Source organism: Stegostoma tigrinum, chromosome 6, assembly GCF_030684315.1.
Source record: "Stegostoma tigrinum isolate sSteTig4 chromosome 6, sSteTig4.hap1, whole genome shotgun sequence".
Classification (NCBI taxonomy): Eukaryota; Metazoa; Chordata; class Chondrichthyes; order Orectolobiformes; family Stegostomatidae; genus Stegostoma; species Stegostoma tigrinum.
Genome location: NC_081359.1, coordinates 2,606,166 through 2,624,194, shown reverse-complemented (window position 1 = coordinate 2,624,194; position 18,029 = coordinate 2,606,166). Strand labels below are relative to the sequence as shown.

At 43.3% G+C, this 18,029-nt stretch overlaps 2 protein-coding genes across 6 annotated transcripts in view; one reads left to right on the top strand and one right to left on the bottom strand.

Annotated features, from left to right (window-relative positions):
* The window catches only part of ercc5 (excision repair cross-complementation group 5), a 113,062-nt gene extending 112,444 nt beyond the window's left edge, over positions 1-618 (bottom strand). The window contains exon 1 of the mRNA XM_059646914.1: positions 228-618. The gene's annotated coding sequence lies outside the window, so the exon portion shown is untranslated. The remainder of the gene's footprint in view (positions 1-227) is intronic.
* Positions 619-670: 52 nt separating this feature from the next.
* Positions 671-18,029, top strand: part of LOC125453347 (protein O-glucosyltransferase 2) — a 66,160-nt gene continuing 48,801 nt past the window's right edge. For 3 of the 5 annotated variants that reach the window (XR_009445814.1, XM_059646410.1, XM_048532781.2), the window contains exons 1-5: positions 671-1,172; positions 10,527-10,732; positions 11,573-11,778; positions 14,049-14,126; positions 16,672-16,844. Coding sequence is in view for 4 of the 5 variants with exons in the window: in XM_059646410.1 (XP_059502393.1) it covers positions 994-1,172; positions 10,527-10,732; positions 11,573-11,778; positions 14,049-14,126; positions 16,672-16,844 (842 nt within the window). In the remaining variant the exon portion in view is untranslated. Of the gene's footprint in view, positions 1,173-8,189; positions 8,403-10,526; positions 10,733-11,572; positions 11,779-14,048; positions 14,127-16,671; positions 16,845-18,029 lie in introns of those variants that run through there. The other 2 variants (XM_059646408.1, XM_059646409.1) reach the window with 2 other exon arrangements.

Below are 18,029 nucleotides of genomic sequence, written 5' to 3'. Positions count from 1 at the left end.
AAAAAAAGGGAGAGAGACATGAAGAGAACAGACTCTCCAGTTCTCTCGGCCCGGAACATTAACTCTGTATCTCTCTCTCTCTCTCTCTCCTCAGATGCCGGCGGACTTGCTGAGTTTCTCCAGTAATTTGTATTCGTGTTATAATATTTGCAGCGCCCGCGGTTCCAGGGACATTCCCGTCGGCGTCGCTGAGGGAACGGGACTGGAGGCTGTAAAATGAAGGCTACCTGGTGCCAAGGGGTTCGGTTCGGCTCCATTCTCTCAGCACCAATCCTCCGGCTCGGCTCTGCCGGCTAATCCCAATCCCCGGTGGTAAAACACCGCGTTCATTGCCGAGGGAGCGCCGCGGCTTTAACCCGAGACAGCGGCAGCCGCCGGTTGTTCCCGCTCCGACCGCGGCCTAGGCCTGCACTTGGTGCCCACAGACCACTTCCCCGATCCGCACGGCAGGCCAGGGATACTATTCTCTGTCAAACATAACGAATTCAGCCCTCAGAGCGCTAACGTCGCCCCCATGATGTGACCCCCCGGGCGGCCGCCGTTTTCTCCCCCGCCAATAAAACGACCTTCGTTCACGCCGTCGCCAGCGGCGGAAAAAAACTACACTTCCCAGCAAGCATTGTGCGACCACGCAAGCGCCGTGCCGATATTGTCGCAGGCTTTTGTCGTCAGGTGGTGGGTTTTTCCTCCCTCTGTAGACATGGTGGAGGTGGAGGATGGGCAGCTTTGTGTGTTGTGGGGTTTAATCTCTTTTCTGTAAATATTTTCACAAGTTAGATTTCAGGATGGTGCTGACTAAAGTCATAACCACTTTATCGAGATTTAACGTAGTTTTAATCGGGTCAAAATTTACAAATATTAATTGAATCTAAAGGGTCACCGTTTTCAGTCTGGATTTGTAAACCAAACCTCTTAAGTTTTAGGTCAACTAACGTCGATTTATTTTTTTTAAATTCAGCTGCTTACAATCTATAAGATAACTGTTTTAAAACAATGTCAGAAAGTTGGTTACTTGTTACTTTCTTTTTTATTGCAATAACGAACTTTGTAGTTGAAAGTACATTCACAGTAAGTCAAAGGAGAAGTTTAGTTTGGGGACCGGGATTGGAGGCAAACATAGTTCTTCCAGCTCGATATTTCTATATTCAGGCAGTAACAGAGGACAATGTCAAGTAAGTAAAGCATGCTTTACATTTTTACTTGTAAAGCAATTTATATTTAGGATGAAGTGGCAATTTATCAAGACTACTCAAGGAAACCACTACTACTGTGATTTTTTTTGGAAAACTTCACCCCGTTGAACTGTTTGAAAATCTAAATGATAGTGAAAATTCAACAGTCTTCTGAAAAAAAAAGGCCAATATCTAATATAACATCAGAGATAATGGGAACTGCAGATGCTGGAGATTCCAAGATAATAAAATGTGAGGCTGGATGAACACAGCAGGCCAAGCAGCATCTCAGGAGCACAAAAGCTGACGTTTCGGGCCTAGACCCTTCATCAGAGAGGGGGATGGGGGGAGGGGGGAGGGAACTGGAATAAATAGGGAGAGAGGGGGAGGCGGACCGAAGATGGAGAGTAAAGAAGATAGGTGAAGAGAGTGTAGGTGGGGAGGTAGGGAGGGGATAGGTCAGTCCAGGGAAGACGGACAGGTCAAGGAGGTGGGATGAGGTTAGTAGGTAGCGGGGGGTGCGGCTTGGGGTGGGAGGAAGGGATGGGTGAGAGGAAGAACCGGTTAGGGAGGCAGAGACAGGTTGGACTGGTTTTGGGATGCAGTGGGTGGGTGGGGGGGAAGAGCTGGGCTGGTTGTGTGGTGCAGTGGGGGGAGGGGATGAACTGGGCTGGTTTAGGGATGCAGTAGGGGAAGGGGAGATTTTGAAACTGGTGAAGTCCACATTGATACCATATGGCTGCAGGGTTCCCAGGCGGAATATGAGTTGCTGTTCCTGCAACCTTCGGGTGGCATCATTGTGGCAGTGCAGGAGGCCCATGATGGACATGTCATCAAGAGAATGGGAGGGGGAGTGGAAATGGTTAGCGACTGGGAGGTGCAGTTGTTTGTTGCGAACTGAGCGGAGGTGTTCTGCAAAGCGGTCTCCAAGCCTCCGCTTGGTTTCCCCAATGTAGAGGAAGCCGCACCGGGTACAGTGGATGCAGTATACCACATTGGCAGATGTGCAGGTGAACCTCTGCTTGATGTGGAATGTCATCTTGGGGCCTGGGATGGGGGTGAGGGAGGAGGTGTGGGGACAAGTGTAGCATTTCCTGCGGTTGCAGGGGAAGGTGCCGGGTGTGGTGGGGTTGGAGGGCAGTGTGGAGCGAACAAGGGAGTCACGGAGAGAGTGGTCTCTCCGGAAAGCAGACAGGGGTGGGGACGGAAAAATGTCTTGGGTGGTGGGGTCGGATTGTAAATGGCGGAAGTGTCGGAGGATAATGCGTTGTATCCGGAGGTTGGTGGGGTGGTGTGTGAGAACGAGGGGGATCCTCTTGGGGCGGTTGTGGCGGGGGCGGGGTGTGAGGGATGTGTCGCGGGAAATGCGGGAGACGCGGTCAAGGGCATTCTCGATCACCGTGGGGGGAAAGTTGCGGTCCTTAAAGAACGTGGACATCTGGGACGTGCGGGAGTGGAATGTCTTATCGTGGGAGCAGATGCGGCGGAGGCGGAGGAATTGGGAATAGGGGATGGAATTTTTGCAGGAGGGTGGGTGGGAGGAGGTGTATTCTAGGTAGCTGTGGGAGTCGGTGGGCTTGAAATGGACATCAGTTACAAGCTGGTTGCCTGAGATGGAGACTGAGAGGTCCAAGAAGGTGAGGGATGTGCTGGAGATGGCCCAGGTGAACTGAAGGTTGGGGTGGAAGGTGTTGGTGAAGTGGATGAACTGTTCGAGCTCCTCTGGGGAGCAAGAGGCGGCGCCGATACAGTCATCAATGTACCGGAGGAAGAGGTGGGGTTTGGGGCCTGTGTAGGTGCGGAAGAGGGACTGTTCCACGTAACCTACAAAGAGGCAGGCATAGCTGGGGCCCATGCGGGTGCCCATGGCCACCCCCTTAGTCTGTGGGAAGTGGGAGGAGTCAAAAGAGAAGTTGTTGAGTGTGAGGACGAGTTCAGCTAGGCGGATGAGAGTGTCGGTGGAGGGGGACTGGTCGGGCCAGCGGGACAGGAAGAAGCGGAGGGCCTTGAGGCCATCTCCATGCGGAATGCAGGTGTACAGGGACTGGACGTCCATGGTGAATATGAGGTGTTGGGGGCCAGGGAATTGGAAGTCCTGGAGGAGGTGGAGGGCGTGGGTGGTGTCACGGACGTAGGTGGGGAGTTCCTGGACCAAAGGGGAGAAAATGGAGTCCAGATAGGTGGAGATGAGTTCGGTGGGGCAGGAGCAGGCTGAGACGATGGGTCGACCAGGGCAGGCAGGTTTGTGGATTTTGGGAAGGAGATAGAAACGGGCCGTGCGGGGTTGGGGAACAATGAGGTTGGAGGCTGTGGGTGGGAGGTCCCCTGAGGTGATGAGGTCGTGAATGGTGTTGGAGATGATGGTTTGGTGCTCGGGTGTGGGGTCATGATCGAGGAGGCGGTAGGAGGTGGTGTCGGAGAGTTGGCGTCTGGCCTCGGCGATGTAGAGGTCAGTGCGCCATACTACTACTGCGCTATTTATTCCAGTTCCCTCCCCCCATCCCCCTCTCTGATGAAGGGTCTAGGCCCGAAACGTCAGCTTTTGTGCTCCTGAGATGCTGCTTGGCCTGCTGTGTTCATCCAGCCTCACATTTTATTATCTAATATAACATCATACTGTTTTCTGGGTTAATTCTGATACACAATACCCAAAGTGAAGAAATTATGTTTCATATTTTGATTTTGCCTTTTTAGAACTATTTTCTCCTTTTTCAAACCCTTTTATAAGTTTAGCCTTTCTTTTTCCTGAGATGACAACATGTGATTAGTTCTAAGGTATTATCCATAAAGTGTGTCAAATCAACTTGCTGTTTGATTTTACTCTCCCATTGGTGAGGTGTCTTATTTGCTCTAAGTACCAGATATCAAATCACATGATGGTATCCATATTCATCATAATGCACTATATGAACCCGTAATCCATCTTACTTCAGATTTGGGGAAAAAATGTTTTTGTTTCACACACTGCAATAAATGCAAAATCATTAACTTGCTCTGAAACAGCTGTCATATTTCTTGGAGTAATTTCATTCAAATAAAGTTTACTTTTTGGTTAAATCTTATGTACATTTAAACATATGCAATCTCTTCTTCTCTGTGTCTGTGTCTGTCTCTGTCTGTCTCTCTGTGTGTCTCTCTCTCTCTCTCTCTCACACACACATGCATACACACACACACTGAAGTAAACGCACATTCAGCCATCCCTAATCTACATATAATGTGTATTTTAGCAATTTTTTTGCAGACACAACACTAAACATTATAATGACATAAACAGCACTTTAAGAGTCAGACTAAATATTTTGATTTGCAAAAAGGAAAAACAATGTGTAAATAACATTTAGAATGATGTTTAACTTGATCAATGGCACATAATTAGCCAAAGAATGCTACAGTGTAATTTACAATCATAGTTTATATTAGATTAACAACCCACTGAATGAAGATCAATCAATTTGAGTGTATACTTCCAATATATAATTTATGCAATAACCTAGGGATAATTATTGCCAAGAATGGACCTCGAAGCTTTGGAGCAAATTAAAATGCCCAACACTCACTGGTACAAATGTTTGAAGTTTTGTTTGTTATCTGGTGAGTGGATCTCAAAACAGTTAAAGATCTCCGTGCATATAAGTGTTAAGTTCAAATCAGGGAGTTGATTTGCATCTAGCCAAGATCCCTTAAAAAACTTTATTTTACCAAACCTGTAAAACTTTTATTGCATGCCAGTATCAAATAGTAGCGAGTTTTGGGAAGATTTGTAGCTCAGGTTGAGGTTACGGATGTGAGTTTGCTCGCTGAGCTGGAAGGTTCATTTTCAGATGGCTTGTCACCATTCTAGGTAACATCATCAGTGAGCCTCCAGCGAAGTGCTGGTGTTATGTCCCGCTTTCTATTGATGTGTTTAGCTTTCCTTGGGTTGGTGATGTCATTTCCTGTTCTTTTTCTCAGAGGGTGGTAGATGGGCTCCAAACCAATGTGTTTGTTGATGGAGTTCCAGTTGGAATGCCATGCTTCTAGGAATTCTCGTGTGTGTCTTTGTTTGGCTTGTCCTAGGATGGATGTGTTGTCCCAATCAAAGTGGTGTCCTTCCTCATCTGTATGTAAGGATACGAGTGATAGTGGGCCATGTCTTTTTGTGGCTAGTTGATGTTCATGTATCCTGGTGGCTAGCTTTCTGCCTGTTTGTCCAATGTCATGTTTGTCACAGTTCTTGCAAGGTATTTTGTAAATGACGTTCGTTTTGCTTGTTGTCTGTATAGGGTCTTTTAAGTTCATTAGCTGCTGTTTTAGTGTGTCGGTGGGTTTGTGGGCTACCCTGATGCCAAGAGGCCTGAGTAGTCTGGCAGTCATTTCCGAAATGTCTTCGATGTAGGGGAGAGTGGTTATGGTTTCTGGGCACATTTTGTCTGTTTGTTTGGGTTTGTTGCTGAGAAATCGGCGGACTGTGTTCGTTGGGTACCTGTTCTTTTTGAATATGCTGTACAGGTGATTTTCTTCTGCTCTTTGTAGTTCCTCTGTGCTGCAGTGTGTGGTGGCTCGTTGGAATAATGTTCTGATGCAGCTGTTCATCAATGTTCGAACAGTCAATGGGGAACTTCAAACCGCGTCTACAGGAAAACAACACATACGGACCAAATACTGAACTACAGGAGCAACCATCCCAACACCCACAAACGAAGCTGCATTAGAACATTATTCCAATGAGCCACCACACACTGCAGCACAGAGGAACTACACAGAGCAGAGGAAAATCACCTATACAGCATATTCAAAAAGAACAGGTACCCAATGAACACAGTCCGCCGATTTCTCAGCAACAAACTCAAACAAACAGACAAAACGTGCCCAGAAACCATAACCACTCTGCCCTACATCAAAGACATCTTGGAAATGACTGCCAGACTACTCAAACCCTCTTGGCATCAGGGTAGCCCACAAACCCACCAACACACTAAAACAGCAGCTAATGAACTTAAGACAACAGACAACAAACAAAACGATCTCTCAGTCCCCATCTCAGGCAACCAGCTTGTAACTGATGTCCATTTCAAGCCCACCGACTCCCACAGCTACCTAGAATACACCTCCTCCCACCCACCCTCCTGCAAAAATTCCATCCCCTATTCCCAATTCCTCCGCCTCCGCCGCATCTGCTCCCACGATGAGGCATTTCACTCCCGCACCTCCCAGATGTCCAAGTTCTTCAAAGACCGCAACTTTCCCCCCACAGTGGTCGAGAACGCCCTTGACCGCGTCTCCTGCATTTCCCGCAACACATCCCTCACACCCCGCCCCCGCCATAACCCCCCAAAGAGGAACCCCTCGTTCTCACACACCACCCCACCAACCTCCGGATACAACGCAACATCCTCCGACACTTCTGCCATCTACAATCTGACCCCACCACCCAAGACATTTTTCCATCCCCACCCCTGTCTGCTTTCTGGAGAGACCACTCTCTCCGCGACTCCCTTGTTCACTCCACACTGCCCTCCAACCCCACCACACCCGGCACCTTCCCCTGCAACCGCAGGAAGTGCTACACTTGCCCCCACACCTCCTCCCTCACCCCTATCCCAGGCCCCAAGATGACATTCCACATGAAGCAGAGGTTCACCTGCACATCTGCCAATGTGGTATACTGCATCCATTGTACCCGGTGTAGCTTCCCCTACATTGGGGAAACCAAGCGGAGGCTTGGAGACCGCTTTGCAGAACACCTCCGCTCGGTTCGCAATAAACAACTGCACCTCCCAGTCGCAAACCATTTCCACTCCCCCTCCCGTTCTTTAGATGACGTGTCCATCATGGGTCTCCTGCAGTGCCACAATGATGCCACCCGAAGGTTGCAGGAACAGCAACTCATATTCCGCTTGGGAACCCTGCAGCCATATGGTATCAATGTGGACTTCACCAGCTTCAAAATCTCCCCTTCCCCCACCGCATCCCAAAACCAGCCCAGTTTGTCCCCTCCCTCCACTGCACCACACAACCAGCCCAGCTCTTCCCCTCCACCTACTGCATCCCAAAACCAGTCCAACCTGTCTCTGCCTCCCTAACCTTTTCTTCTTCTCACCCATCCCTTCCTCCCACCCCAAGCCGCACCGCCATCTCCTACCTACTAACCTCATCCCACCTCCTTGACCTGTCCGTCTTCCCTGGACTGACCTATCCTCTCCCTACCTCCCCACCTATACTCTCCTCTCCACCTATCTTCTTTTCTCTCCATCTTCGGTCCGCCTTCCCCTCTCTCCCTATTTATTCCAGAACCCTCACCCCATCCCCCTCTCTGATGAAGGGTCTAGGCCCGAAACATCAGCTTTTGTGCTCCTGAGATGCTGCTGGGCCTACTGTGTTCATCCAGCCTCACATTAACAAACAAAACGAACGTCATTTACAAAATACCTAGCAAGAACTGTGACAAACACTACATTGGACAAACAGGCAGAAAGCTATCCACCAGGATACATGAACATCAACTAGCCTCAAAACGACATGACCCACTATCACTCGTATCCTTACATACAGATGAGGAAGGACACCACGTTGATTGGGACAACACATCCATCCTAGGACAAGCCAAACAGACACGCACGAGAATTCCTAGAAGCATGGCATTCCAACCGGAACTCCATCAACAAACACATTGATTTGGAGCCCATCTACCATCCCCTGAGAAAAAGAACAGGAAATGACATCACCAACCCAAGGAAACCTAACCAGATAAATAGAAAGCGGGACATAACACCAGCGCTTCACCGGAGGCTCACTGATGATGTTACCTAGAATGGTGACGAAACGTCTGAAAACTAACCTTCCAGCTCAGCGAGCAAACTCACATCCAGAATATCAAATTCATCTGAGTAAAGATCAAGGTCTGTCAAATCAAGCAAAGTTCAGTTCCATAGTCGTGGGGTAGTATGAAGAACAAGTGGGATTGATTATTCACTGGACGAGAGGGAACATTGAATATGTATTTTCATACCTTAAATGGTCCATGCTCTCAATTAGGTTGAGGAAGCCCAAGAAGAGGACAGGACTGAAAATTTAGAACAGATAAGAAAAAGTCACAAATCTCAATCTTAAAAATAAATTCAGGACTTGTACTGAAACGAACTCAACTAAATTCAGGTATGTACAAATGTAATGCTGTTGAGGAGAGGACATCAGTGATCAGATTCTAGTCAAAAACAACTGCAGAAAAACATAAAGTTTATTTACAAGGTAAGGAACATAATAATTAGTAAAGAATTTAAATTTAAAGCAAAACATGTCTTTCAACATTTGGGTCACCATATCATTCCAAAGCTTCTCTTCCTTTGTCTACTCCCCCTTCTGTTTTTAAAAGTTGTTGACAGATGCTAGGAGTCAGGTCCAAACCTCCAACACTTTTCCCAAGTCAAGAAAGAGTTTACATTTGAATAGCTTCATGATTTCAAGAGAGCCCAGAGCACTTAATAGCAAATACATTCCTTCTAAAGTAAAGTCAATGTTGTACGGCAATGCGACAACCACCTGCTCCTCAGTAACGAGCTTCTACAAAAGTGAATTTAGTGATATTGGTTGAGAAGTAAATACTGACTAAGACACTATCAGTGCTTCTGTGCTTTCAACAGATGGAATACGTTTCTTTCTGTCTACCTGAGAAAGCAAACTGGACTTGTGTTAATACTGTGGCCAAGAGCACATTGCAGTACTCCCTCAGAAATGTGCTGGATATTTAAAAAAAAATCATTCATAGGATTAGGACATTGCCAGCCAGGGTAGCATTTATTTCCCAGAAGGGGCTTAAGAGTCAACCACATGGGTCAGCAGTCACATGTAGGGGTAAGGACATCAATTTCTTTCCCGAACAGGGCATTCGTGAACTAGATAGAGTTCACCCCCACCCCACAACAATCAGCAATGGATTCATGGTCACCATCAGATGGTTTAACTCCAGATTTTTATCGCATTCAAATTCCACTATCTGCCTTGGCAGGATTTGAACCTGGGTCCCCAGAACATCACCTGGGTCTCTGGATTAATAGCTCAGTGATAATATCACTAGGCCATTACCTCCCAAAAATCACAACAGAGTTTATCTACTAAAGTCCTGGAGTGGGATTTGAATCTTGACCTTCAGGCATGAATGGTGGGAGTTGTATCAGTGAGCTAAGACTGACACAGGATATCAAGTCCTTTACTTCTGTTAACAGACAAAAATCTAAATGGATTTGTGTAGGCTTTTATCTTTGGGGAATGGTGCATCATTGTTTTTCTGTAATTATAAAATAGATGATTTGTTAACTAATGAACATTGTCACAAAAATATTATGATTTTTCTGTGAATATACAATTCTTGAATATAAAATGATGTTTTTTTCCCAATCTACTACAGTACATAATATTAAACACACCAGGTAAAAATTTTATTGTAATTATTAATTTCATTGTATAGGCATTGTTTTTGCAATTGCCATTAATATGTTATTCTACATAGGTTTTTTAAATACATAAAAATGGTGTTGTGTGCTAAAATTTTAGTATTCAAAACGGAGGACGGAAACATTGTAGTAATTACGACTTGTACACTAATTTTGGAGTTTTTTTATATCAAAATTATGTTTCGCAACATCAAGAAATTGATCTGGAGTTGTGTTGTTTTAATTTTGTATTTGTCTGTGAATCTATCAAAAACCTGTCCTGGCCTAGATACCTTTTAAATGTATCAGAGATAATGGGAACTGCAGATGCTGGAAATTCCAAGATAATAAAATGTGAGGCTGGATGAACACAGCAGGCCAAGCAGCATCTCAGGAGCACAAAAGCTGACGTTTCGGGCCTAGACCCTTCATCAGAGAGGGGGATGGGGGGAGGGAACTGGAATAAATAGGGAGAGAGGGGGAGGCGGACCGAAGATGGAGAGTAAAGAAGATAGGTGGAGAAGAGATTACAAGAGAGTTGCAATGGGAGAGAGATTCCCTGAGGTTGGTCCGGAGGGAGGAGGGTAACTTCTTCAGGTTAGGCATCCCTGGAAGAGGCTTCACAGTGAGGTTAAAATAGTATCAGAGATAATGGGAACTGCAGATGCTGGAGATTCCAAGATAATAAAATGTGAGGCTGGATGAACACAGCAGGCCAAGCAGCATCTCAGGAGCACAAAAGCTGACGTTTCGGGCCTAGACCCTTCATCAGAGAGGGGGATGGGGGGAGGGAACTGGAATAAATAGGGAGAGAGGGGGAGGCGGACCGAAGATGGAGAGTAAAGAAGATAGGTGGAGAAGAGATTACAAGAGATGTGCTCTTTACAATGAATTATATTCATTTGCATTGTTGCTTTTGTTAATGATACTCCTTTTCCAACAGCTTTACTTCTTCACCAGGTGAAAATACATTTGCAGTACATATTTATTCACCTGGCGAACAATTCACTAGGATTTGGACACAAGTGTTGGACCTGAAAGATGGATCGTTTCTTGTCAGATACCGAATGTATTCAAGCTACAGAGGTTTGGTAATTGAGGTTAAGTTCCAAGATGAACATGTTGCTCAGTCACCATATGTTTTAAAAGGTATTTATGATTTTTCTGTATAATTAACATGAAAGAGCACAGTGATGTAATACATTGGAATATAAATATACTGGGCAAAATCTTGCTGGAGCAGAAGAATTGCAGTATTTGCTGTTTGACCTCACTTTTTCTTTATCCTTTCTTGGTACATTACTGTGAAAATCAGCTTTTGTTGCCCACTCTTTGCCCACAATTCCATGGTATCTTTGCCTGAAACTCCCTTTTCTTGCATGGTACTTGCTTCGTACTGCTCCCAAATGTAATGTTGCAGCATTATTCTTGGGGAAGGTAGTTGTTGAGCGCAGGAGCTTTCCTAACAAGAGTGATGAGTTGTTGGAGAATCAGATATTTATCATATCATATGTCTTAAAAATTACGTTTAGGAGCTTGCTTAACCTGAGGGTGGAATATTTGTGACTTGCTCACCTGCCATATCAATGACAGAATTGCCATTATAGGATGTTGTTGGTGCAATTTTTTTTCGCATAGACTTTAAAAGCAAGATATTAAGGACATTTTTTTACAATGTTGTATATTTTAGTAAGTTAGCTGTAAATGATGTGTACCAGTTCTAATATACTTCAAATGAAATGTTTCCCATACGGTGTAAAATTTTGCCAGTCAGTCAATCTTATGGCTGTAAGGTTTTTCAGCTCCGACGAGTTTTCTGTGATTTGAGTTCAAGTTTACATACAATAATATTAAAACTTTCTATTCACAAGTCAGACATAGAATAATAAGGGCTGACTGATACAATTGTTACTTTGGTGATTTTTGATTTTCTGTAAAGATTTTAATTGGGAGATTAATGGCAACAGTGAATGCGATTTGCCTTTGTAGGTCATGTGTACCATGAATCATGTGACTGTCCACAAGAAGATGGAACCAGGTGGTACAAGGACATGCACTGTCCACACTCTTTTTCACAGATAGAACGAGATTTGGCCAATTTTCCTTTTGTAGATCCAGACAGAATTTCCACAGAAATTGAGAAAAGATTTGGACAAAGGCAAAGTCTGTGCCATTACACGATAAAAGACAATAAGGTAATTTTGTTTAATTTTTGTCTACAGATTTAACAAACATTAAATATATAATTATGGAAAGAGATTCAGAAAGATGTTCCAGATTTTATTCAAAACGATGTTCTGACACTGTATTAATATAGTCTGTTGCCTGGAAATCTGCATCATACCCTGGACATGCTGAATGTAACATGAAGTCAGTTCTAACTATTTCCAATGTGAAAATATTTTATGCAAAAATTGTGCCATAAATTTACTGAAGTTCAGTGTTCTTTTTTAAAGTGAACCTTTACAGAGAGAAATCTATTCTTTCTCTTTTCCTGAAAAATGTGTCTATGTTTATATGTTTTGAGTTGCTTACAGGGACAAACATTTATACTTGCATATTAGCCAATTACTGCAACTTTATCAAATAAGATTTGTTTAATATACAAATAATTGTGTCTGATACTCCTTTCTATTTAAAATTTGTATAATTAAGTTATTAATTTGGTCATCTATTTAAAAAGTATTTTTATTCAGTTTTGACTTATGACGTAGTATGAGTAGAGTGAAACTAGACTACAGCCTCGAGCCTTAGCCATAACATCTGTCATCTTCTGGGGCATTCACTGATGTTTCTCTTGTTCACCACAGCTCTGTTTCTTGGCCATTGATAGCTTTTGTGGTTCCATAATCCTTTTTTTGGTCTGTTTGCTACCTTCTCTTGCACCTTGCCATACTTTCTGTCTAATTAGATCCGTGTCTCCTTCTGTTTATTTTTTCTTCCTTTCTCCTTCACTGTTATATTCTTCTTCTGTATCTGGACCTTGTCTCCATTTTTGTCTTTTTCAAAAATGATCCATTTGCTTTCCTGTCTGTCTCCCTATCCGTTTCTTTAATTTGAGTTCAAAATCCAATCATGCTGTTCCAGTGTGGCTTCCTCTACACCTGGGAAACCAAGTGGAGGCTTGGGGACCGCTTTGCAGAACACCTACAATTGGTTCGCAATAAACAACTGCACCTCCCTGTTGGATGCATTTCAACTCCCCCTCTCATTCTTTAGATGACATGTCCACCCTGGGCCTCCTGCAGTGCCACAATGATGCCACCCGCAGGTTGCAGGAACAGCAACTCGTATTCTGCTTGGGAACCCTGCAGCCCAATGGTATTAATGTGGATGTCACAAGCTTCAAAATCTCCCCTCCCCCTGCCGCATCCCAAAACCAGCCCAGCTTGTCCCTGCCTCCCTAACCTGTCCTTCTTCCCACCTATCGCCTCCTCCCACATCAAGTCCCACCCCCATCTCCTACCTATTAGCCTCATCCCACCCCCTTGACCTGTCTGTCCTCCCTGCACTGACCTATCCCCTCCTTAACTCCCCACCAACACTCACCTTTACTGGCTCCATCCCTGCTTCTTTGACCTGTCTGTCTCCTCTCCACTCGTCTTCTCCTCTATCCACCTTCTATCCGCCTCCCCCCCTCCCTATTTATTTCAGAACCCCCTTCTCCTCCCCCATTTCTGAAGAAGGGTCGAGGCCCAAAACGTCAGCTTTCCTGCTCCTCTGATGCTGCTTGGCCTGCTGTGTTCATTCAGCTCTACACCTTGTTATCTCAGATTTTCCAGCATCTACAGTTCTCTGATGCAATATTGCTCTTTGTCTCTCTGTCCTTCCACTATATTTTTAAACTCTATCAAATTTTTCTGTTCCATCTTCTCATTTTTTTGTTTATCCCTGAAATTTTTAAACACAATGTATTTCTTAGAAAAAAGCTGCCCAGTTTACTATAACACATGCACCACTCATTGTACAAGCCAGATTGTACTTACTGATTTACAGAAAAACGCTGAAACAGAACAACATCACAGAAATGAAGAGACACTTACTGTACAATATATTGTTCGAAGTACCAGCGTCATATCATCAGGCATCATAAACTGATTAGTTCGCTTCCCCACTACTATATGGAAATACATCAACACCTTGCACTAGTCTGGGATAAAATGGGGGTCAGTTCACACAGAGATTTAGGGGAGTTGCTTGAAGACTAATTTGAGGACACATGCTCCATGGGGACTTTTTAAAGAAAAACCAAGCAGTTCAGGGATAGTGTTCCAGAAAGTCTCACCAAGTTAACTGAAATACCGACCATTGGAACCTACAGTAAACGTGAAGACAGAGCACAAAGGCCTGGGTGTAATGACAATCAGCCTCATGTTTCGTAGCTTTTTAAACTTCCTAATATGCATTATATTCAAGGATTATTTGATTTAATAATGCGTTAATTGCATTTTAAAAATTCTTTTAGGTTTATGTAAAAACATTCGGAGAACATGTTGGCTTCCGAATATTCATGGATTCTATTTTGCTGTCTCTGACCCGAAAGGTAAGATACCTTGCTTGTATTTAAGCAGGTTTGATAAATATGAGCAGGGGCTCCTAAAACCTGTTTTACTATTCAGTGACATCATGGCCGATGTAACATTAGTAAATCCTTGTTCCACATCCCATGATAAGTTTGTGTTAACAAAATTCTTTGTATACCAGATTTAATATTAACACGTTTAGTGTTAAATTCGCGAAATAGTTTGTTGGAAGCATAGATTTTTTAATTCACTCACAAGATGAGGGTGCTGCTGGCGAGGCAGCATTTATTGCCCATCTCTAATTGCCCAGAGGGCAGTTAGGAGTCAGCCACATTGCTGTGGGTCTGGAGTCACGTGTAGACTGGAGTAGTGAACCAGGTGGGTTTTTCTAACAATCGACAATGGATGTGTGGTCATTATTAGGAACTCATTCAAATTCCACCATCTGCTATGGCAGGACACTAACTGGGTCTCCAGAATAACAGCCCTGCAATAATGTAACTGGGCCATTGCCTCGCCTATCAAGATTGCACTGAGGTGTAGATTGTTCACTCTTTTTGGACACTCTGAAAATTTATGAATATGGTAATAAAGTCAGAAAGTGGAGCTGAGGTGAAAGATGATCCATGGTTGGATTCAATCATGCAGCATGCTTGAAATGTCGGATGGCCTATTTCAGTTTCTGTTTTACTACGTTTCTGTTCTCTCAACTGAGTCAAAATGACGCTGAGCCTCCAACAACAGAAGCCTTAGGAATAATATTCCCTTTGAGCTGCCACTACCTCTGGAGGTAACTACAGACGCAATGTCTTATGCTTAGGTCTGGGATGCTCAGAAACCAGCAGCTCTTTTCATTTATTTTGTTGCGGTGTCACTGAACTCAGAGCTGCTTACATTTCGCTGTGGAGAATATATAAAACTATGCCCTATTTCCTGCTTATTTTCCATTCAGACAATGAATGAGTAGTTGATTCAAAAGTAGAAGTACATTAATTGCTTTGTACACAATGTAATTACAAAGTATTCTAACAAGTGATTGTACTCATGGGAGCTCATTTATTTCTCATCTGATGCAACAGAATATTAGCCAGGAGCACCAACAAAAGTGCTGTTTGGAAGAAATTTTATTTGAGAAGTTGATTTTGTTTCCAAATATTTTGCCAGTATTAAATTTCAGGGTGCTAAATACAAGGGCAGAAGCATTTGCAGTTACAAATACTACCCTATTGGTTATCGTAATCATTTTCAAAAGAAGTCTAGAGACTTCAGTAGCATGGTGATTTAGATCTCCCGTTTGCTGAAGTACAGAGTAAGACGATGCATATTTGCACCAATAATGTATAATTCTCCCATTGTCACGTGCTAAGCTGAGGGACAACTTTTTCCACACAGGGGACAGTACGTATATGGAAAGACCTGCCAGAGGAAGTAGTAGATGCAGGTATAGTTGCAACTTTTAAAAGACATTTGGACCGATGCATGAATAGGAGCAGTTAAGAGAATTCTGGGCTAAATGCAAGTGAATGAGACTAGTTTAGTTTGAGCAACTGGCTGGTCAGCATGATGACTTGGACCAACAGTCTGTTTCTGTGCTGTATGACTCTATGACAATAATTGACTGAGCATCAATTGCCGTTTGTGGGTGACTTCCAAATATCTAACAATCTTTATGTATGGAAGTGTTTCATAAGTTCACTGCTTAAAGGTCTAGCTCTTGTCTTTAGATTGTGTCCCCTAATCCTAGACTTCTGAATCAGCAGAAATAAGTTCTCTCTATTTATTCTACCATCTGCTGTTAATATCTTGAAAGCCTGTATCAAATCACCCCTCAAATTCCAAATTCTAGGGAATACAGTTTGAGTTGTTTGAATAGTATATCCTCATTTAAAAAAAAAACTATTAATAGTCTAGATGTACCCATACAGTAGTCCTTCCAAGGTTGACATATCCTTCCCAGTCTAGGACTGCCAGTAGTGGTCCAGGTCTAGTGTATCTGGGCTTTCAAAATTAGATGCAAGCAGTGTTATGACTTCTATTGCCTTGTGTTTTAATCCTCTAGAGATAAAAGCCAGGATTCCACAAGCCTTTTTGTACCATTTTCATTTCATTTTAACGTTCAGTGTATTGCACTTCAATCCACAAGTATCTTTGAACTTCCAGTGTTTCAGTTTTACACAATTTATAAAATCACCTCAGCATTTTTAAGCCCAAAGTGGATAGCCTCCAGTTTGCTTATAATGAATCCCATCTGCCACAGTTTTGCCTATACACTTATTCGGTTAAGAACCTTTGTAATTTTACGCTCCCATGTATCGTGCTTGCACTGCCACCTATCTTGTTATTGGCAAATGTGTATATGAGCTTTCTATTCCATTATCTAATTTATTAATAAATATAGTGAATAGTTTAAGTCCCCAGGATCTTTTTGAATTATCATAATTTGGTATTTGGTTTAGCTATAACAAAATCTCAGTAAAATGGAAGAACTGCCAACAGAATACTAACAAAAATGAGTTTTCAATAAAGCATTGATACAGTGTTCATATTAATATATTTTACTTTTAGGTAAAAATGCAAGATGTAGAGTTCTTTGTAAATCTTGGAGACTGGCCTTTAGAAAAGAGAAAAACTACCGAGAAGCTTCACCCTATTTTTTCCTGGTGTGGGTCAGATAACACAAGAGATATTGTAATGCCAACATACGACATTACTGATTCGGTTCTAGAAACTATGGGACGGTAAGATGTTACTTACTATTGCAGTGTTTAACATTAACTTTAATTGAAATAATTAACCAATAAACAGAGGTTGGACTTGTGGATTTAATTGTAGAGACTTGGGAAGTGCTGTAGAGTAGAGGGACCTAGGAGCTCAGGTACATAATTCTTTGAAGTTTGCATCACACATAGACATGATGGTTAAAAAGGTGTTTAGCATGCCTGTCTTCATTGCTCAGACCTTTGACTGTGGAAATTGAGAAGTCATTGTACAGGACATTGGTGAAGTCCCTTCTGGAATACTATCTCCAGTTATAGTCGCCCAGTTGTAGGAAGGGTATTATTAAGCTGGAGAGAGTTCGTAAGAGATTTACCAGAATGTTGCTGCAAATGGAAGATTTGAGTTATGATGAAAGGCTGGAATTTTTTCACTGGTGTACAGGAGGTTGAGAAGTGACCTTGTAGAAATTTGTAAAATCATTAAGGTATATAAAGGGTTAATGGTTGATGGTAGTTGTCTTTTTTCTGTATTTGGGGGATTTCGAGACTAGGGGGCACATTTTTTAAAGTGAGAGGAGAAAGATTTAAAAAAGATATGTGGGGCAAATCATTCACACAGAAGGTAGTTTGCATGTCGAATAAACTTCCTGAGTTAGTGGTGGATGTGGGCACAATTACACTTTAAAAGTCATTTGGATAAGTACATGAACGGGAGAGGTTTGGAGGGATATGGACCAGAAGCAGGCAGATGGGACTAGTTTAGTTTGAGATTATGTTCAACATGGACTGGTTGGATCGAAACATCTATTTCCATGCAAGATGACTCTATGACTCCATAATCAGAGCGTTAAGACAAATTATATACTTCAATTTTGCCTTAATCCTTCATTGCCCACTTAACCTGGGCTTCAGTATGCAAAAAAATGATGACTCAGATGGCAGTAGGAATACAAATGACTTTGGCTAGCTTTACAGAAAAACAAGATTTACCATGGACGTCCAGTCCGTATACACCTGTGTTCCCCATGCAGATGGCTTAAAGGCCCTCCGCTTCTTCCTGTCCTGCAGGCTTGACCAGTCCCCCCTCCACTGACACCCTCATCCGCTTAGCCGAAGTCGTCCTCACCCTCAACAACTTCTCTTTCGATTCCTCCCACTTCCTACAGACAAAGGGACTGGCCTTGGGCACCCGCATGGGCCCAAGCT